The 23027-nt window shown below is 43.8% G+C and overlaps 1 protein-coding gene across 1 annotated transcript; it reads left to right on the plus strand.

Moving 5' to 3' along the window:
• Nucleotides 1-1319: 1319 nt before the first annotated feature.
• LOC130121703 (protein AMBP-like) lies at nt 1320-20382 on the plus strand. The gene is made up of 10 exons (XM_056290565.1): nt 1320-1523; nt 13365-13510; nt 13661-13737; nt 13967-14086; nt 14925-15026; nt 15133-15182; nt 15710-15794; nt 19338-19505; nt 19786-19959; nt 20198-20382. Exons 1-10 carry the CDS (start codon nt 1404-1406, stop codon nt 20221-20223), a joined length of 1068 nt encoding a protein of 355 aa, XP_056146540.1. The 5' UTR covers nt 1320-1403; the 3' UTR covers nt 20224-20382.
• The last annotated feature ends 2645 nt before the right edge of the window (nt 20383-23027 follow it).

Consider the following 23027-nt stretch of genomic DNA (forward strand, 5'->3'; position numbering starts at 1 on the left):
GTCATATCGGACAACCTATGTCCTATCGGACTTGAACCTAGTTTTTTGGCACTTACTTGCGTTGTTGTCGCCTGACTAGATCCTTGCTTGTGTCGTATTAACTCTCAGATGTTCATTGCTTTGGATAAAAGCCTCTGCTAAATGAAATTGTAACATTTATATTCCAACCCATGGGTCAAACCTCACAGAAAATGTCAAATTTCCGACCTTATAAACAAATTTAAAACAATTCAATTTTTTTATGTTTTTCAAAAGATTTTTTTAGAATGAAATTGTATACTGAGCCACAGATGAGTAAATATTTGTCATTCAGTTATGAAATCATATTGGATGTATTGAATATTACATTTCTGCAGCCATTTAATTTGGCAGAACAATAATGCATTACACACAATTATCACTCACAATAATGGAATTAGAAAAGTCTTGGAGGGTCACGCTGAGGCTTAATGAACTGTCATGGTATATGCAGACCAAAAGTCTTTATTTTTTGCTATTTTTTCTATCCAAAACCCATCAAACTCAGCTATTCAAAACATGTCTTCCATGCACAGTAGTATAAACATATTGGGAAAAGCATAGAGGAATTAACAAATACATGGTGAATATATCCTGGTGTCTATTTTATCTCCATCAGAGACTGATGTGACTTTATTGCTGCCTACACAGCAGGCTGAGTTTAGTTGCCATTGCATAAATTAACACCTCATGTTGGTATAGAAAAATGGGTCATTTAATTCTTTCGAAAGGTTTTTTTAAAAAAAAATTCTTTTGAACAGATAACTGGCCATTGTACCGACAGAAGATGCACTTGTGTTTGCACTGACAATCATCTATGTCTACCAATGAAGATGTCTGTGGTTCTCTATGCATTACAATATACATATACAGGGCTAAATTTCTCAATTTGCATTTTAACACAGAACATTTTAATCAAGATTGGAACTTTTCATAGTGTGCAGACAGAAAACATCTCTGCTTTCTATAACCGAACAGAGTGACAAAATCATATCAGAGTAAAATTGATAATGTTCAGCTTCACAAAACCCTTTTCCCCACAAACTCATCATCAGGCTCCTGAAAAATATTGATTTGATGTTTGTTTAAGCTCTGAATTCTGAAGTCCATTGGTTCACTGCTGATTGGCTGGACCGTCAAATAAACAAAGACACAATCATTTGCACACACGCACACACTTTCAAAGGGAGGCATGATCAGAACTTTGCTCTTCCAGTTGATTGATTTTTACTTTGGTTTGGAGAGATTCATCCGGCGGTGTGTTAGGCTGACCTAGTTTCTGCCATGGATCAGCGGCGAGAATCAGGAGAGGGGTGGAAGCAGGGGTTATGTGAAGCGTGGAAGCCCGGTCCTCACAGAGTCCAGTGGACAGACTGGCTGACAGAATGGAGAAAGGGAAAAGTCTAGTTTCTCTATTGGTACTGGGATGGATCTGGACCCTCCACGGGCTCCCTGTGCTCCCTGAACCCCTCTACCCAACACAGGAGAACTTTGACCTGGGCAGGGTGAGTGGCCGAGTCCACTGGCGGTCTCTACTAACAATGATCTTTTTGTTCTTTCTGTCATCTTTTGGATCGTTATCCGTCTTTACCCCTCTGTTTTGTTTCGTTTGGTTTTTTTAATAATGATAACTGTTGTTGAAAACTTTCAGTCGTTTACTCCTTACGTTGCGTCTTCTCCTCTAAACTGTCAGCGGCCTACATTCAAAACGAAAGTGCTCAGACATGCCATGAATCGAGGTGCCACACTTGTACCCCCTCCCAACTGCATGGTGCTGCTCCCCTCTGCAGACATTTTAGTGGGGTTATTTTCCCAGCAGGATAAACCTTGTGTCAACTAGAGTTGGATATCTGCACACAATGATTCCCTACACAACCAGCCCCACCTTCTGAGGTGTGTTAATATGAAACTGATCTCCTTTGCTGGTATCTGCCATAAAAACAATGACATGTATTACATAAGTTGTGCCTGCAACGTCCTCTTGCACCACCTACGTCACTGCAGTTATGGAATTGTGCAAAACTCTGTAAAAGATCTGAGTGGGCGGACATTTTTATCTTTCATTTACCAGAGGGGGGGGGGATTAACATTACCAAAGTTATTATTCTGCCACATTGTCTATTTCTGTTTCAGAACCTGCCCTTGTACATAACACCTACATGTTTAATGTTTGGGAGGGGCTGCTGAGAAAATGTATACGAGACGAAAAGAAACCAAGAGTCAAACTCATGCGTCTGGGTGGCTTGGCGTTCGCCGGTTCGAATCCCCGTGTTACCTCCGGCTTGGTCGGGCGTCCCTACAGACACCATTGGCTGTGTCTGCAGGTGGGAAGCCGGATGTGGGTATGGGTCCTGGTCGCTGCACTAGCGCCTCCTCTGGTCTGTCGGCGCGCCTGTTCGGGGGGGGGGGGACTGGAGGAATAGCATGATCCTCTCACGTGCTACGTACCCCATCAGGTGAAAAGAAACGGTTGGCGACTCCACATGTATTGGAGGAGGCACGTGGTAGTCTGCAGCCCTCCTCGGATCAGCAGAGGCGGTGGAGCAGCGACCGGAGGGCCCAGAAGAGTGGGGTAATTGGCCAAGTACAATTGGGGAGGAAAAAAAGGGGAGGGGCGTCAAACTCAAAATCCTGCAACAGAAGAAAGAATGAATGAATGAAAGAGTGAGGAGGACTTGCATTACCTTGTCGAATTCATTAGTATTACGCAGCACAGGCAAAACCGGTCTTGACATGGATGAAAGACGAGATGAACCCAAAATGGAAGCTGATCAAATCCAACTCGGTGGAGCCGCTCAGCACGTTGGTTTTCTCTGGTTATAAAAGAGCCCAGATCAAAACGCACGCCAACTCAATCTGGAGAAGAAAAGCCAAATTAACCAAAGTCAAGGAGCAAGAAATAACCTGTTTAAGAGAAATGTCATGGGACCCAGATTTTACTCCAGACAGTGTTTTCAAGACAAGATGTTACCGAATGTAGAATTGGATCCTGCACTCAAACAAATTACAAGAGGTTACAAAAAACAAAACAAAACAAAACTGAAGATCACAAGGTAAACAAGTGGATAGAGACAGTGGAGGATATCTATCTACTTATCTATCTATCTATCTATCTATCTATCTATCTATCTATCTATCTATCTATCTATCTATCTATCTATCTATCTATCTATCTATCTATCTATCTATCTATCTATCTATCTATCTATATATATATAGACGAAGGAGATGACTGTGGACTTCAGGAGGTCTAGAAGCTACAGCCACTGCCACACCCCCATACACATCAATGGGGTGGAAGTGGAGCGTGTCTCCAGCTTTAAATTCCTTAGAGTCCACATCAACGAGGAACTCTCCTGGACATCAAACTCCCAGGCCCTTGTGAAAAAGGCCCAACAATGCCTGCATTTCCTGAGGAGGCTGAGGAGTGCCTGTCTATCCCCCAAATGCTCACCAACTTTTACCACTGCACCATAGAGAGCATCCTGACCATCTGCATCTCAGTGTGGTACGGCAACTGCACCTCAGTAGACCAGAAAGCTCTGCAGCGGATCGTCAAGGCGGCCCAGCATATCACCGGTACCTAGCTCCCAGCCTTAAAAGACATTTATCACAAACGCTGCCTTCGAAGGGGTCTGAGCATCAGCAGAGATCCCACCCACCCCAACCATGGCCGGTTTCCCCCCCTGCGCTCTGGGAGGCGCTACAGGAGCCTCAGAGCCCACACTACCAGGCTCAGAAACAGCTTCTTTCTCCATGCTGTTGCCCACCTGAACCTGGCTACCCACTAAATGTCTGTGGATATTTTTAAATATATTTGTACTCGTGCTCTTTTTTAAACTTATTTTTAGCTTTTGGTCTTCATCTGTTTATATCTTGTGCTATGCTTGCTGTGTTTGTCTATGTCTGTCTTGCACTGTTTGGCGTGGCCACAGCCCTTGTTTCATTTTTAACATGTGCCTGCACATTGTTTTTAATGACAATACATTAAATTGAATTGAACTGAATATCTTATATACACACACACACACACACACACACACACACACACACATATATATATATATATATATATATATTTATATATGTATATATAAAGCGAGAGTGTATGTTTGTATGTTCGCTTAAAACTGCAGAAATACTCATTGTAGAACAAAAAGAGAGGTATCTTTAGAATCAGCACTTTCCAAGGATTGCACAGTTCGAAAAATATTTCAAAAACCAAGTAAAAAAATTTGATTTATTTGCGAAATTGAGTTTATTTTGCTCGCCCTGGTTGTTATTCTTCTGTCCACTTACAGCAGTCCCTCTCTGCCAGCCATCGTCTCACAGTGCCACCGAGTGGTGATGGAGTGTAGTGTCCACAAACAAAACATCTCCCCCATTACTCATGGAAATACTACTGTCATTATGACTGAACTAAGCCTAAGCGGCTTTAAACATTTTCCATCTGGACAAGCAAGCAAAAAAAAAAAAAAAACGTGACCTCCACATGGACCACATACAACTTCAAAAAAACCCCACAAAAAAACAAAAACAAAACACAATTTGGTGGGTTTGTAAAATGACAGGTTGGGCTTCTTAGACTGTGAAATTGCAAGTGGTGATGGGGGAACATTTGATTGTTGATGTTTACCATAAACCAACACAGACTCTTAAATCGACTGGGGTAAATGTTTCTGCTCCATGTTTTCCACACGGCCAGTTGTATGTAGCTGCCTCCAGAACAGAACCCGCAGTGCAGAAAAGCTTTCTATCCTGGCTCCAAATAGGAAGACCTGCAACCTGGTTCACCCTGAGACCCTTGAGCCCTGAGCAATTAATACTCACACTGGAGAAGAAGCTGGAGGAATGGATTGAAAACTATGACATTTGATAATTTTCGTTAATAATATTAGTTTACTCGACACATGTATCATAAATTATCCTATATTTCATTATCGATTATATGGTAAAGATCAGATCATGTTGGCTGTTTTGGTGAGAACATTTTCCCCGGGCAACGACGGGTACCTCTGCTAGTAGATACAGTGCATCCGGCAAGTATTCACACCCCTTCACTTTCCCCACATTTTGTTATGTTACAGCCTTATTCCAAAATGCATTACATCCCCCCCCCCTCATCAATCTACACACAATACCCCATAATGACAAAGCGAAAAAAGGTTTTGTAGAAATTCAGGCACATTTATTAAAAGTAAAAAACTGAAATATTGCATGTGCATAAGTATTCACACCCTTTGCTATGCCACTCAACATCGAATAAGGCTGTGACATAACAAAATGTGGGGAAAGTGAAGGGGTGTGAATACTTGCCGGATGCCCTGTATGTATAACTTTGTTAAAAGAGACACTCAGCAGTCAACGGTAGGGGAAGTGCTCGACAAATAAGGAGCAAAATAATCCAGTTAGTCAAGTAAATTCTCTATGAGACAGTACAAGCCTGTTTCATGCCATAAGCAATCATCAGCCTGTCAATTATATATATATATATATATATATATATATATATATATATATATATATATATATATATATACACTACCGTTCAAAAGTTTGGGATCACCCAAACAATTTCGTGTTTTCCATGAAAAGTCACACTTATTCACCACCATATGTTGTGAAATGAATAGAAAATAGAGTCAAGACATTGACAAGGTTAGAAATAATGATTTTTATTTGAAATAAGATTTTTTTTACATCAAACTTTGCTTTCGTTAAAGAATCCTCCATTTGCAGCAATTACAGCATTGCAGACCTTTGGCATTCTAGCTGTTAATTTGTTGAGGTAATCTGGAGAAATTGCACCCCACGCTTCCAGAAGCAGCTCCCACAAGTTGGATTGGTTGGATGGGCACTTCTTTGAGCAGATTGAGTTTCTGGAGCATCACATTTGTGGGGTCAATTAAACGCTCAAAATGGCCAGAAAAAGAGAACTTTCATCTGAAACTCGACAGTCTATTCTTGTTCTTAGAAATGAAGGCTATTCCATGCGAGAAATTGCTAAGAAATTGAAGATTTCCTACACCGGTGTGTACTACTCCCTTCAGAGGACAGCACAAACAGGCTCTAACAGGTACTATTTAATGAAGATGCCAGTTGGGGACCTGTGAGGCGTCTGTTTCTCAAACTAGAGACTCTAATGTACTTATCTTCTTGCTCAGTTGTGCAACGCGGCCTCCCACTTCTTGTTCTACTCTGGTTAGAGCCTGTTTGTGCTGTCCTCTGAAGGGAGTAGTACACACCGGTGTAGGAAATCTTCAATTTCTTAGCAATTTCTCGCATGGAATAGCCTTCATTTCTAAGAACAAGAATAGACTGTGGAGTTTCAGATGAAAGTTCTCTTTTTCTGGCCATTTTGAGCGTTTAATTGACCCCACAAATGTGATGCTCCAGAAACTCAATCTGCTCAAAGAAGTGCCCATCCAACCAATCCAACTTGTGGGAGCTGCTTCTGGAAGCGTGGGGTGCAATTTCTCCAGATTACCTCAATAAATTAACAGCTAGAATGCCAAAGGTCTGCAATGCTGTAATTGCTGCAAATGGAGGATTCTTTGACGAAAGCAAAGTTTGATGTAAAAAAAATCTTATTTCAAATACAAATCATTATTTCTAACCTTGTCAATGTCTTGACTCTATTTTCTATTCATTTCACAACATATGGTGGTGAATAAGTGTGACTTTTCATGGAAAACACAAAATTGTTTGGGTGATCCCAAACTTTTGAACGGTAGTGTATATATATATATATAAAGGTGTAAACTATAGCTAGGGTGACAGGCATGGTCGCAAGTTCATGAATACTGGGATGGCATCCAGCACTTTACCCGTGCCCCCGTCTGACACGATCACTGGTCAGAGGCTCAGCAGCCAACAGGTGACATTTCCCTATCGGCCTGCAGTCAGCCAGCATGAGTGGCACCTGCGTACTGGTTGGCCTGTGTTTAGGTGCACCTGTCATGGTCTGTGATCTGGACTCTCCATCTCCTGATTGGTGCTTTGGTTCACCTGTGGCCTGTGATGGTGTGCACCTGTGCCGGGGACCATTTGACTGGGTGTTTTGCAGACATTCCGGGTCGAGTCTTGGAGAGGCTTCACGTTTTGCTGTAACGCCGCGTATTTGGACCCAATTGCAGAGAAGAGGCAGAGGCAGTTGGTAAAGTACCAAGTCTTTTGACTGGACTTCAGAACAACACAAAATAACAAAAGACCACCGCCAAACAGGGCAGGCAATAACGCAATCTTGAATGAACATAAATACTAAACTAAGCAAACACTCTCTCACACAGAGGAGGCAGATGAGACACTCTCTCACACAGAGGAGGCAGATGAGACACTCACATAGAGGAGGCAGATGAGACACTCTCACACAGAGGAGGCAGATGAGACACTCTCCCACACAGAGGAGGCAGATGAGACACTCTCCCACACAGAGGAGGCAGATGAGACACTCTCTCACACAGAGGAGGCAGATGAGACACTCTCCCACACAGAGGAGGCAGATGAGACACTCTCACACAGAGGAGGCAGATGAGACACTCTCCCACACAGAGGAGGCAGATGAGACACTCTCCCACACAGAGGAGGCAGATGAGACACTCTCACACAGAGGAGGCAGATGAGACACTCTCCCACACAGAGGAGGCAGATGAGACACTCTCCCACACAGAGGAGGCAGATGAGACACTCTCCCACACAGAGGAGGCAGATGAGACACTCTCCCACACAGAGGAGGCAGATGAGACACTCTCCCACACAGAGGAGGCAGATGAGACACTCACACACAGAGGAGGCAGATGAGACACTCACACACAGAGGAGGCAGATGAGACACTCTCACACAGAGGAGGCAGATGAGACACTCTCCCACACAGAGGAGGCAGATGAGACACTCTCACACAGAGGAGGCAGATGAGACACTCACACACAGAGGAGGCAGATGAGACACTCTCTCACACAGAGGAGGCAGATGAGACACTCTCCCACACAGAGGAGGCAGATGAGACACTCCCACACAGAGGAGGCAGATGAGACACTCACACACAGAGGAGGCAGATGAGACACTCTCTCACACAGAGGAGGCAGATGAGACACTCTCACACACAGAGGAGGCAGATGAGACACTCTCACACAGAGGAGGCAGATGAGACACTCCCACACAGAGGAGGCAGATGAGACACTCTCACACAGAGGAGGCAGATGAGACACTCTCACACAGAGGAGGCAGATGAGACACTCTCACACAGAGGAGGCAGATGAGACACTCACATAGAGGAGGCAGATGAGACACTCTCTCACACAGAGGAGGCAGATGAGACACTCACACACACAGAGGAGGCAGATGAGACACTCACACACAGGGGAGGCAAATGAGACACTCTCACACAGAGGAGGCAGATGAGACACTCACACACAGAGGAGGCAGATGAGACACTCACACACAGAGGAGGCAGATGAGACACTCACATAGAGGAGGCAGATGAGACACTCACATAGAGGAGGCAGATGAGACACTCACACACAGAGGAGGCAGATGAGACACTCACACAGAGGAGGCAGATGAGACACTCACACACAGAGGAGGCAGATGAGACACTCACACACAGAGGAGGCAGATGAGACACTCACATAGAGGAGGCAGATGAGACACTCACATAGAGGAGGCAGATGAGACACTCACACACAGAGGAGGCAGATGAGACACTCACACATAGAGGAGGCAGATGAGACACTCTCACACAGAGGAGGCAGATGAGACACTCACACAGAGGAGGCAGATGAGACACTCACACACAGAGGAGGCAGATGAGACACTCACATAGAGGAGGCAGATGAGACACTCTCACACACAGAGGAGGCAGATGAGACACTCACACACAGAGGAGGCAGATGAGACACTCACACAGAGGAGGCAGATGAGACACTCACACACAGAGGAGGCAGATGAGACACTCACACAGAGGAGGCAGATGAGACACTCACACACAGAGGAGGCAGATGAGACACTCACACATAGAGGAGGCAGATGAGACACTCACACAGAGGAGGCAGATGAGACACTCACACACAGAGGAGGCAGATGAGACACTCACACAGAGGAGGCAGATGAGACACTCTCACACACAGAGGAGGCAGATGAGACACTCACACATAGAGGAGGCAGATGAGACACTCTCACACAGAGGAGGCAGATGAGACACTCACACAGAGGAGGCAGATGAGACACTCTCACACAGAGGAGGCAGATGAGACACTCACACACAGAGGAGGCAGATGAGACACTCACATAGAGGAGGCAGATGAGACACTCACATAGTGGAGGCAGATGAGACACTCACACACAGAGGAGGCAGATGAGACACTCACACACAGAGGAGGCAGATGAGACACTCACATAGAGGAGGCAGATGAGACACTCACACACAGAGGAGGCAGATGAGACACTCACACAGAGGAGGCAGATGAGACACTCACACACAGAGGAGGCAGATGAGACACTCACACACAGAGGAGGCAGATGAGACACTCACATAGAGGAGGCAGATGAGACACTCTCACACAGAGGAGGCAGATGAGACACTCACATAGAGGAGGCAGATGAGACACTCACACACAGAGGAGGCAGATGAGACACTCACACAGAGGAGGCAGATGAGACACTCACACACAGAGGAGGCAGATGAGACACTCCCACACAGAGGAGGCAGATGAGACACTCACATAGAGGAGGCAGATGAGACACTCACACACAGAGGAGGCAGATGAGACACTCACACACAGAGGAGGCAGATGAGACACTCACACATAGAGGAGGCAGATGAGACACTCTCTCACACAGAGGAGGCAGATGAGACACTCACACAGAGGAGGCAGATGAGACACTCACACACAGAGGAGGCAGATGAGGGTTCGGGATCTAAGCGCTTCCGCAGACAAACGTGAAGCCTCTCCAAGACTCGACCCGGAATGTCTGCAAAACACCCAGTCAAATGGTCCCCGGCACAGGTGCACACCATCACAGGCCAATCAAGGAGACTGGGTGCAGGTGAACCAAAGCACCAATAAGGAGATGGGAGAGCCCAGATCACAGACCATGACAGGTGCACCTAAACACAGGCCAACCAGTACGCAGGTGCCACTAATACTGGATTTCAGGCCGATAGGGAAATGTCACCTATTGGCTGCTGATCCTCTGGCCAGTGACCGTGTCACCGTCCATAGGGTTAGTGGTTGTGTCAGGAAGGGCATCCAATGAAAACTTTGCCAAATCATTACACAGATTGACGAGACCATACCGGATTAGTCAAGGCCCAGGTTAACAACAGCCGCCATTGGTGCTGTGCCCTCACAGGGTACCAATGAAAACTAAAATCTGCTGTGGCGACCCCTGAAATACAGGGAACAAGCCGGAAGAAGAAAAAGAAGAAGAAGAAGAAGAAGGAGAAGCAGAAGAAGAAGGAGAAGATTTTTTTTAATGAAGACTACAGATATTAAAAACACATCAAACAAAGCCAGTATACTCATAAACAACAGAATAGGCTGAGAACAGTACATCAAACATGTCAAAGACAATGAGAACAAAACAAGGTAACAAAAAAGGAAAATTAAAAAGAGATAAAATAAAATAAAATAAAATGGGACAACGCACTATTCCAGGGGTTAAATTACATTAAATTGTTCAAATACAGAGAATAATCTTTGGGCATTTCTGTTTTTCATACATTTTAGAGATTTGGACAAAGTTACTAATTCGGTTTTAAAGGCTGCTAAACAGGGATGCGTTTTGCATGATTTACATTTGTGTATGAAATAGTTTGCCAAAATAATCACATTATTCAACAAGAATTCTATATTTCTATCCCCCATAAACATTCCAAATTTGACACTTACTAGTAGAAATGGCGGTAGAGCACTAATGCTCGGCTTCATCCATACATACAAATTATACCAAAACTTATAGGTAATGTTACAGTGGAAAGATAAATGATCCGTTGTTTCTATGTCTGTCTTGCAGAATTGGCAGAAATTACAGCCTACATTAAATTTTAAACTTATAAATTCACTGGAGGGGTAAATATCATTAATTATCTTGAAGCGAACCTCTTTGGCTTTGGGGGGGATAGGGAATGAAATGTATCTTTTTCTAATTTTATGGGCATTCAAATTTGAGTACATGTCTAAAATATGATTCCTTCTTAAAGGGTTAGGATAGCATATCCTCAACAGAGAGTTTCTGATAAAGAGAATATTGCAGGCTCTGTCAACAAATTTTAAGTTGTCAATCATTAAGGGGCAGTGTGGGGCTGACAGAGGAGTAAATAAGACACTGTGAGACCATCATCTTGAGTTGTATAGGGATCGCACCTATTACCATGTCATAGACCTTTACAGAGGAGGATAAGCTATATTTCAAACACAACTCATTATAATTCAATAATGTGTGTAATGGACCAAATACCCCCCCCCCCCACTATTCCAAAAACAAAGATTTTCCCTGAAACAGGACACATCTATTATTCCAAATTGGAACTGCATGGGGGGTAAAGTTGTGTTTAAACAACAGTTTCCAATATTGCAAAACTAGTTTATGAAAGGCGGATAAACGTAATGGTATCTTGGACAGTTCAAAATCACAGTTAGAAAGAAAAGCAATCCCTCCCAACTTTTTAAAGATTGCAGTAGGAATGGCATGCCAAAACACAGTCTCATCCATGACACGAGGCTTTTAGCCACTTCAGTTTGATCATACCATTCATAATGTCAAAATCAATGGCATTCAACCCCCCGTTTTCATAACTTTTCAAGAAGTCACTTTTCCTGAGATAATGACACTTGTTTTTCCAAATAAAATTGAAATTAGTTTGGTTGATGGATTTAATCATTCTTGATGAAATAGCCAATGAGTAAGCAGGATAAATAAATCTAGAGAGACTCTCCATCTTGGTGAGAAGAATCCTCCCAAACAGAGTAATGTCCCTCTGTAACCAGCTGTTTAATATAGCTTTACACTTTGTAATATTATTCTGAACATTCATCTCTTCTCTCGATTCAAGGTTTTTACTTAAGTTAATTCCTAAATATTTAACCTCAGTTTTAACAGGGACACCGAATAAAGAGCTAGAATGATGCTCATGTATCGCCAGAAGTTCACATTTGCTTATATTCGAAGTTAAACCTGATTCTTTGGTAAAAAGCTCAACTTGTTTAAGGGCCAAGGGGATCTGGGAGGCATTTTTTAAGAAAAGTGTGGTGTCCTCTGTAAGTTGGCTTATCAATAACTTGTTGCCCAAAGCCTCTAGGCCCTCAATGTTATCATTTTTAATTAGAATGGAAAGTAATTCTGCTACAATAATGAATAACAAAGGGGAGCTGCCGCAGCCTTGTCTAATGCCTCTCTTAACACCAAATCTCGGGCAGGTACCACCAGGTAAGGACACGCAACTGTTCATATCCTTGTATAACATGCTTGTGACACCAACAAACCGTTCTCCAAAACCAAATGATGTAGGGCTTGTAAGATAAAAGGGTGCTCAACAGAATCAAACGCTTTGTGAATATCTAGAAACAGTAAGAATCCATCATCTTTAACTAAATCACTGTAATCTAGCAGATCCAGAACCAGACGGATGTTATTGTGAATAGATCTTCCTTTGATAAAACCAGCCTGTGTTTCACTAATTATTTGTGTTATACCTTCTTTCAGTCTGGCAGCTAGCACTCCTGGCTGAATCTTATAGTCTGTAATTAGCAAAGTGATAGGCCTTAAATTATCAAGAACACGTTTATCTTTCCCCGGTTTAGGGGATCAAAGTTATTACTCCTTGTTTCATAGCTGGGGTCGGTTCCTGCCTTTCTATGCAGTCTTTAATTGCATTTAGTAATATTTCTCTAATATCTGACTAAAAACATTTGAAAAAATGTGTAGTAAGACCATTGGTCAGATAACATAATCCAATTCTAGAGGAAGAAGAAGAAGAAGAAGAAGAAGAAGAAGAAGAAGAAGAAGAAGAAGAAGAAGAAGAAGAAGAAGAAGAAGAAGAAGAAGAAGAAGAGCTAACGATAGCTGAGAGTTAATTATTGTGGTAAGCTGCACACACGCTCATCTTCCCTCGTCATCCTTACTTTCTCCTTATCTTTTGTTTTTGTTCCACTCTTTCCCTCTGAACCTGTCATTCAGCGGTCAGTCTCCCCCACCTCCCTTCTCCATCACCTACTCTCTCCTCCGCTCCATATTTTTTGATTAGTTTACTGAGACGTAACATGAGGTAGCACAAACACACACACACACACACACACACACGTACTAATGCATGATGTTTATGTTATTTCTTTCTACGCGGCATGCAGCTGATGGGGAAGTGGTACGAGCTGGCAGTGGTGTCGACCTGCCCTCACTACATGCAGCGTCAAGGAAGAGATCCAGTCATCGGAACAGTGGAGCTGCAAAACAGTGCTGGAAATGGCACCGTCAAAATGACAGGCAGTGTACTCAAGTAGGATCCATATCCACACACACACACACACACACATACACGCGATTTTTATACTTGATATACTATGTACTTCAAAGTGTGTGTGTGTGTGTGTGTGTGTGTGTGTGTGTGTGTGTGTGTGTGTGTGTGTGTGTGTCTGTTTGCTTGTAGGCATGGCATATGCAAGCATACATCAGCAGATTATGGTTTGACCAGCACACCAGGACGGTTCTTCTATCATGTTGCCAGTATGTCTCTCTGTCTCTGTCTCTGTCTCTGTCTCTGTCTCTGTCTCTCTCTCTCTGTCTCTCTCTCTCTCTCTCTCTCTCTCTCTCTCTCTCTCTCTCTCTCTCTCTCTCTCTCTCTCTCTCTCTCTCTCTCTCTCTCTCTCTCACTGCTTTTCGTCACAAATACTCCCTTTATCCGCTGGCATACTTTACAGGCGTGAACTCTACGGCTCTTGTTTCCTCTCTGCAGAATTCGGAGCCGATGTGGACTCTTATGTGGTTCGTTCCGACTATGAGGGATATGCGATACTGATTGTGCTGAGCACAGATGCAGCATCAGGGGAAAGAAGCATAATAGTCAAGCTGTTGAGTAGGAACTTCCTATATTATATGATCTATGTCTGTCTGTCTGTCCGTCCGTCCATCCGTCTGTCTATATCTGTGTCTGCTCATCTGTGTAGTCTACCGCATTGTAGATATTTTGAAATATTTGGTACTCTTGCTCTTTTTTAACTTATTTTTAGCTTTTGGTCTTCATGTGTGTATATCTTATACTGTGTCTGTCTGTGTCTGTCTTGCACTATTTGCTGAAGCCACAGCCCTCATTTCATTGTTAACATGTGCCTGCACATTGTTTTTAATGACAGTAAATTGAATTGAATTGAATTGAATTGAATTGAATTGAATTGAATTGAATTGTACATGCGTCCAGACTGATAGTGGTAAAGTTTATCAAATTTGGTATCCGGGTAGCGTAGCGGTCTATTCCGTTGCCTACCAACACAAAGATCGCCGGTTTGAATCCCCGTGTTACCTCCGCCTTGGTCGGGCGTCCCTACAGACTCAATTGGCCGTGTCTGCGGGTGGGAAGCCGGATGTGGGTATGTGTCCTGGTCGCTGCACTAGCGCCTCCTCTGGTCAGTCAGGGTGCCTGTTGGGGGGGGGGGGACTGGGGAGAATAGCGTGATCCTCCCACATGCTACGTCCCCCTGGCGAAACTCCTCACTGTCAGGTGAAAAGAAGCGGCTGGTGACTCCACGTGTATCGGAGGAGGCACGTGGTAGTCTGCAGCCCTCCCCGGATAGGCAGAGGGGGTGGAGCAGTGACCGAGACGGCTCGGAGGAGTGGGGTAATTGTCCGGGTACAATTGGGGAGAAAATTAAAACAAATAACAAAAAAAAGGTTGTCAAACTTCTTTTTACCGCCAGGTCGAGCTATGGACGTACGCCCCACGGTGTTCGAAGACTTCAAAACACTGGTCAGAGAACAAGGGATGAGGGAGGACAGCATCATCATCAAGCAAAACAAAGGTATGAATACAGACACAAGCACACACCCAGACACACAAAAGCACAAACAGACACAAACATGTGCAAGTTCCCAGAGGACTGACCTGCTATTTCACTTTGTGTTTAGGTGAATGTACGCCAGGTGAACTGGCTGCAGCGCCTCCTGCTCAGCGTCAGGTATGTACGTAGTCACGGCTTGATAATCTCATTCATACATTTGAAACCTGGAATCTGTACAGTTTACTGAAGCAGTTCTTATATTTACTTAGATCTGCAGCTGCTGTGTAACACGCATTTGCGCTCTGGACAAGTCAGTCATTTGTTAAATAAAAACAATCAGCAGCTATGTTCCTGGTGCATGCAAATTTCAATGTTTTGACAGGATGCACTGAAGCTTAGGCTTTTTCTAGGGTCTAATTAACAGTTATTATGATGCTTAGAATTACCCTTAAAGTCAAAGTCAGTTTTTATTAATGAGCTTTTTGTATATTCAAGGCCATTTGTACGTATCTTGCACAATAAATACAGCGTTCTGTTACACCATGGCAAGCACATCGATAATCTCAGACTCACAACAGGGGCTGATTGAACCATACAGTAGGCCCCTGGTTCTTTCTCTTGGTATCCAAACTTTGTTTCATTTTCATGAAATTCCTTTTGGGTCTGGCTCTGATGACAATTATTGCACTTGTTGTTGTTTTTAGAGAGCTAAAAGGACTGTGGAGCCCTTTGTACACCCAGCAGAAGTGGATATGTCTGGCGATGACACACGTCTTTTCAGAAGAGGAGGTAAGACAACTTGTAAAACGTTATTTTGGGGTCAGAGCATTACAAACCATGGGTAAAATTGCCCCCTATGCCTATATAATTTTCCCATTTATTATGTCCTATGGTAAAATTTAAAAAAAAGTGAAGATCAATCGTTCAGCTAAAATAAATCAACTTAAATAAAGATAGCTAATTAAATTTTAGAAGCCTCCAGGTCCAACTTATATCAGAGAAGACCCAGATATCCTAAATATTCTCCTTGTTCTTTCGGCTACTCCCATTGGGAGTCGACAGAACGGACCATCTGTTTCCATCTCTTCCTGTCCTCTGCATCTTCCTCTGTCACACCAGCCACCTGCATGTCTTCCCTCATCGGATCCATAAACCTCCTCTTTGGCCTTCCTCTTTTCCTCTTCCCTGGCAGCTCCATATTCAGCATCCTTCTCCCCATATACCCAGCATCTCTCATCATCACATGTCCAAACTCCAAACCATCTCAATTTTGCCTCTCTTGCTTTGTCTCCAAACAATCCTACCTGAGCTGTCCCTCTAATATACTCGTTCCTAATCCTGTCCTTCTTCGTTACTCCCAGTGAAAATCTTAGCATCTTCAACTCTGCCACCTCCAGCTCCACCTCCTTTCTTATCATCAGTGCCACTGTCTCCAAACCATATAACATAGCTGGTCTCACAACCATCTTGTAAACTTTCCCTTGAACTCTTGCTGGTACCCTTCTGTCACAAATCACTCCTGACACTCTTCTCCACCCACTCCACCCTGCCTGCACTCTCTTCTTCACCTCTCTTCCACACTCCCTGATACTTTGAACAGTTGACCCAAGTATTTAAACTCATCCACCTTTGTCACCTCCACTCCTTGCATCCTGACCATTCCACTGTCCTCCCTCTCATTCACGCATATATGTATTCCATCTTGTTCCTACTGACTTTCATTCCGCCTCTCTCCAGTGCCTACCTCCACCTCACCAAGCTATCTTCAACATGCTCCCTACTCTCGCTACAGATCACAATGTCATCTGTGAACATCATAGTCCAGGGAGACTCCTGCCTGATCTCGTCTGTCAACCTGTCCATCACCATTGCAAACAAGAAAAGGCTCAGAGCCGATCCTTGATGTAATCCCACCTCCACCTTGAACCCATCTGTCATTCCAACCGCACACCTCACCACTGTCACACTGCCCTCATACATATCCTGCACCACTCCTACATACTTCTCTGCCACTCCCGCCTTCCTCATACAATACCACACCTCCTCTCTCGGCACCCTGTCATATGCTTTCTCTAAATCTACAAAGACACAATGTAACTCCTTCTGGCCTTCTCTAGACTTCTCCATCAACATTCTCAAAGCAAACATCACATCTGTCGTGCTCTTTCCTGGCATGAAACCATACTGCTGCTCGCTAATCATCACCTCTCCTCTTAACCTAGCTTCCACTACTCTTTCCCATAACTTCATGCTGTGGCTGATCAACTTAATACATCTGTAGTTACTACAGCTCTGCACATCACCCTTATTCTTAAAAATTGGTAACAGTAAACTTCTTCGCCACTCCTCGGGCATCCTCTCACTTTCCAAGATTGTGTTAAACAATCTAGTTAAAAACTCAACTGCCATCTCTCCTAAACACCTCCATGCTTCCACAGGTATGTCATCTGGACCAACCACCTTTCCATTCTTCATCCTCTTCATAGCTTCCCTCACTTCATCCTTGCTAATCCACCGGACTTCCTGATTCACTATTTCCACATCATCCAACCTTCTCTCTCTCTCATTTTCTTCATTCATCAGCCCTTCAAAGTACTCTTCCCACCTTCTCAACAAACTCCCCTCACCTGTCGGCACATTTACATCTCTGTCCTTCATTGGCCTAACCTGCTGCACATCCTTCCCAGCTCGGTCCCTCTGTCCAGCCAATCAATACAAGTCATTTTCTCCTTCCTTAGTGTCTAACTGCTCATACAACGCACCCTAGACCCTATCATTTGCTTTTTCCACCTCACTTCACCTTATGCTGTATCACCTTGTACTCCTGTCTACTTTTCTCATCTCTCTGACTTTACCACTTCTTCTCAGCCATCCTCTGCCTCCGTATACTTTCCTGTACTTCCTCATTCCACCACTAAGTCTCCTTGTGTTCCTTCTTCTGTTCAGATGACACATCAAGTACCTTCCTACCTGTCTCCCTCACCATTTCTGCAGTAGTTGTCAAGCCATCCATCAACTCTTCACTGCCACCCAGTGTCTGTTTTAGCCCCTCCCTGAATGCCACGCAATAGTCTTTTTTCTTCAAATTCCACCATTTGATTCTTGGCTTTGCCTTCACTCTCTCCCTCTTCTTGATCTTCAAAGACCACCGTCCGATGCTGCCTAGCTACATTCTCTGCTGTCACTACCTTGCAGTCTCCAATCCCTTTCAGATCGCGCCTCCTACATAACATATAGTCCACCTGTTTGCACTTTCCTCCACTCTTATATGTCATCCTGTGTTCCTCCCTCTTCTTGAAATACATATTCACCACAGCCATTTCCATCATTTTACACCAATCTACCTCCATCTGTCCTTCCTCATTCCTTTCCTTGACACCATACCTACCCATCGCCTCATAAACTCGGTTCCCTTCAAAAATAAGCCCATTGAAGTGCACTCCAATCACCACTCTTTCCTCCATGTGTACCTTGTGTATCTTCACTATTTCATCCACCTCACTCCAAAATGCTTCTTTCTCTTCCATCTCACACCCAACTTGTGGGTATATGCATTGACAACATTCATCATCATACCTTCAATTTCCAGCTTCATGCTCATCACTCTGTCCGACACACTCTTCATCTCCAGCACACTCTTGACATACTTTTCCTTCAGAATTACCCCTACTCTATTTCTCTTCCCATCCCCACCATAGTAGAAGATTCTGAACCCACCTCCGATGCTCCTGACCCCTTGCACATACAGTTTATCTACCTACCTTCTCTCCATCATATCAGCCAGCTCTCACACCTTCCCAGTCATAGTGCCAACATTCAAAGTTCCGACTCTCACATCCACACTCCTACTCTTCCTCCTCTCCCGCTGCCTCTGGACATGCCTTCGCCCTCTCCTTCTCCTTCACCCAACAGTAGCATAGTTTCCACTGGCAACCTGCTGGCCAACAGCACTGGTAGTGGTCATTGGTAACCTGGGCCTCTACTGATCCAGTATGGAAATCTGATTTATGATCCAAATATTTGATTTGTCAAAGGTTTTAGGCCAGATGCCCTTCCTGACACAACCCCCCCCCCCATTTATCTGGGCTTGGGACCGGCACTAAGAATGCACGGACTTGTACATCCTCAGCTGCTGGGTTAACCAGATATCATAAATGTAAGAGTGGACATTTATTTTCAAGACCAACCAGTAACCGCTCTCTCTCTCTCTCTCTCTCTCTCTCTCTCTCTCTCTCTCTCTCTCTCTCTCTCTCTCTCTCTCTCTCTCTCTCGCGCTCTCTCTCGCTCTCTCTCTCTCGCTCTCTCTCTCGCTCACTCGCTCTCTTTCTGTAGAGTCTTGTAATGCAGCACCAGATGCAGGGCCATGTTTTGGGACGCTCCCGCGTTATTTCTACAACTCCTCCTCTATGAGCTGCCAGCTTTTCACCTATGGGGGTTGTTTGGGCAACCAGAACAACTTTGATAGTGAGAGAGATTGTCTACAGAGCTGTCGGACCGAAGGTGAGGCGTAATGAATCACTCTCATTCAACGGAGTTAATTGAACACATACCACCGACTTACAGCATCAGTTCTAAACTGAACCAAATATTAATAATAATTAATAATAATAATTATAAAAATTATTATTATTATTATTGTAATTTAATTTTATGGCAGTGTATGTATGTCGTTATTTTTGAGGGGCATCCCCCCAAAACAAAGCACCACTGTTCAGGCCGGAAGTCAACAGGCAGACACTAATGACAGCTCCTTTACTTTCTTTGCGTTCTCTCCCTCCAGCTGTTTGTCGTCTGCCCATGGTGGCCCACCCCTGTACGAACCAGCCTCTGGTCTGGACCTTTGACTCCGTCACTGGTCTGTGTCTTGGCTACAAACAGGGCTTCTGCCAGGCCAACGGCAACAGGTTCTACAGCAAAGCCGAGTGTGAGGAGTACTGTGGAGTAGTCAAAGATGGTGAGAGCAACATGCTGATGTAACAAGAGATGTGAAGCATAATCACACAGAAACAAAAACAAAAAAAAAGACAGGCACTCCATTTATCTAAATGGTCCACCTTTTATTTTCAAGTTATATATATACACATGTGTTGTAGATACTCATGAGTGTATATGTGCGTGCAAATGACTAGAAAATACTGTTAACGCAATCACCAAATTGAAAATGGCAAACACATTTTTTTTCTCTTTCACAGACGAGGAGCTCCTGAAGACTAACTGAGTCATATGAGGAGACAACCCTACATGCCTGAACACATTACATAGAAATGCAATTAAAACAAGCAGTCTAAACCAGACAAAAAAGGATAACATGACAATAGTGACAGTAACTTTGTGGAATAACATCACTAGTCACCAATAAATCAGCAGAATAATGGTGCTGGCTGACTGTTGTGCTTTTTATTTTTGACATTGTTACCTTGTTTAGAAAAGTGATATATAAATAAAGTGTATTATTATTATTATTATCATTATTATTATTATTATTATTATTATTATTATTATTATTAGTTGTAGTAGTAGTAGTAGTAGTGTTAGTGGTAGTAGTAGTGGTAGTAAATAGGGCCTCCTATGTTCAGTGGACCCAATGTTCTTCATGAATACTGTTATGCCAGTAGGGGGCAATATTTCTTTTATAAACAAATCCCACAAAATACCTTTAACACACACACTCACACACACACTCAGATGAAAGTGTTCTAGTGGGATGAAGGGATGACCTGTTTGGTAGTTATAAACGTGCTACATTCTCTGTATTTAAAGGACTGATGAAGCATAGCATCTTCAACATCCATGCTAACTAAACCTGTAGTACAAATGATTTGAAAACTCACATGTTAACCTTCCATGTCCTCATCCATACCACTGTCTTTCAAAAGCCCATTCCCTCTTGTCCTCTGTTTTTATACCTTTATAATGCAAGGCCAGGTGCAAATTGGATAGTTGAAATTTGATTTTTTTTTCTGCTGTTGTTTATTAGTTGGACTTTTGCCTAAGAGCTTCAGGTTTCGTTTTATCCTTTTCCAGGGGAGTGCGTCCCAGGAGAGCAGCTGGAAGAGCCATCAGCACCACCACAGCCTGTGGTATATAGGCTACATTTGAATGTTTTACCTTTTGCTATACCAATACTAACAAACATATTACGACTACTACCACTACTATTAATCAGGAACAAAATATCTGATTCCCTAACAATATTCCCTCAACAATGCACAACACATCATTAGGGTACAGAATATGAAAATGTAAATTATTTATGTTCAGGCAAATAATTGTTAATATTTTACAATGTGAAATGCTACTGAAGAGTTAGACTGGGTCAGTTGTCAGTGACGTGTTAAGGATGGCACTTTGAGTGCATGAAATGAGACCAAACAGTCATGAATAGTTATGGCCCTCAGTTAATCTATCTGTCTGAGTCTGCAGGGTCCTTTCTGCACACAGAAGCTGGTGATGAATAAGATGGTAGGGGACCTTGACGGCCACAGAAAAAAACTCCTGTTGTACTGGCTATGATGACACTCTTATAGACATGACTGTTTAAACTATTTGTGTATGTATATGTGTAAAGACAGAATAGTAATTGACACAGGGGCGTCCGGGTAGCGTAGCGGTCTATTCCATTGCCTACCAACACGCGGATCGGCGGTTCAAATCGTCGTGTTGCCTCCGGATTGGTTGGGCGTCCCTAGAGACACAATTGGCCGTGTCTGCGGGTGGGAAGCCGGATGTGGGTATGTGTCCTGGTCGCTGCACTAGCACCTCCTCTGGTAGGTCAGGGCGCCTGTTAGCGATGAACTCACTTGAGGTGAGCATGATGCTGTGTAGCTGCTGGAGTTGGAATCTCCGACCGATCGTCTGGCATGTGATTGCACTCAATGAGTGTGGGGAGCATCATACTTGTCATTCCATCCAATGACTCTGCCATGAACCCGTTGGCCCGTCTCCTTTATGATTTAGTTACTCCTGCACATGTGCGAAGTGTGTATGGAGTCTGACCCTCTAATCTGGAAGAGGTTGAAGAAGTCAGACCTGGCCAGCGACCTATTACTCTGGTCGTCCAAAATAACATAGACCTTAGCGGCTTTGTCTGGGCATGCCTTGGGATAGACCTTCACCAGACAGATCTCCAAACAGGATCCAGGCTCCTTACCTTCGTCACAGACTTCTGTGCAGCTGGAGGTGACTGCTGGCTGAGCAGCCCGGTATCACGAGATTTTTTGTCATAGTCACAACATTTAATGTATGAAATCGTGCTGGGGGACATGATGTCACTGAAATTTTCTTGTCCGGTACCATGAAGTTGTATCCAATGCATTCTTATGCGCTAAGTTTTTCTTGCGCGAGTCACATTATCAAGATGCTGGCTCTGGCTGGTCTGGCCTCCCGGGAGAATGCTGGTCACTTACATATATTTGAAAATACAAAAACTACCCTAACCCTAACCCTAACCGCCATAGTTTTGTGTTTTCAAACATATGTAAGTGACTGTCATTCTACCAGGAGGCCAGACTAGGTAGAGCTAGCACCTTGATAACGTGACTCACACAAAGAAAACTTGGCCCATAGGAATGCATTGGATACAACTTCGTGGTGCCGGACAAGAAAATTTCAGCACGATTTCATTGATTAAATTTTGTGACTATGACATGAAATCTCGTGATACCTGGTTGGGCTGAGGTGTCTTTCCTTCACCCTCCCCGTCATGCTCTGAGGAGGGGTTTCCCACGTTCCATGGAGAGGGTCCAGGGTGAAGCGCTGCAACGTGACTGTCACTCTCACATTCCCTGCACTTGAAGGTGGCCTTACAGTCCTTCGCCAGGTGAGTAGTAGAGGAGCAACACCTAAAGAAAACATCATTCTCTTTCAGAAAGACTTTGCGTTCTTCAAGTGGCTTGCTCTGAAAACCTCTACACTTTTTTAGAGGATGGGGTTTTTGGTGGATAGGGCATTGTCTGTCAACATCTACCTGCTTGCTACTTCAACTGTCTGACAGAGAAGCTGATCGATGTGATGCAACTTCAG

This window comes from Lampris incognitus, chromosome 12, assembly GCF_029633865.1.
Source record: "Lampris incognitus isolate fLamInc1 chromosome 12, fLamInc1.hap2, whole genome shotgun sequence".
Classification (NCBI taxonomy): domain Eukaryota; kingdom Metazoa; phylum Chordata; class Actinopteri; order Lampriformes; family Lampridae; genus Lampris; species Lampris incognitus.

What these genes read in the sequence shown, in the direction of transcription:
- LOC130121703 (XM_056290565.1), top strand. Translation starts at nt 1,404, where the DNA reads ATGGAGAAAGGGAAAAGTCTAGTTTCTCTATTGGTACTGGGATGGATC. An exon ending in ATGACAGGCAGTGTACTCAA is followed by an intron (nt 13,511 to 13,660) that starts GTAGGATCCATA and finishes GTTTGCTTGTAG; the next exon opens with GCATGGCATATGCAAGCATA. An exon ending in CATCATCAAGCAAAACAAAG is followed by an intron (nt 15,027 to 15,132) that starts GTATGAATACAG and finishes CTTTGTGTTTAG; the next exon opens with GTGAATGTACGCCAGGTGAA.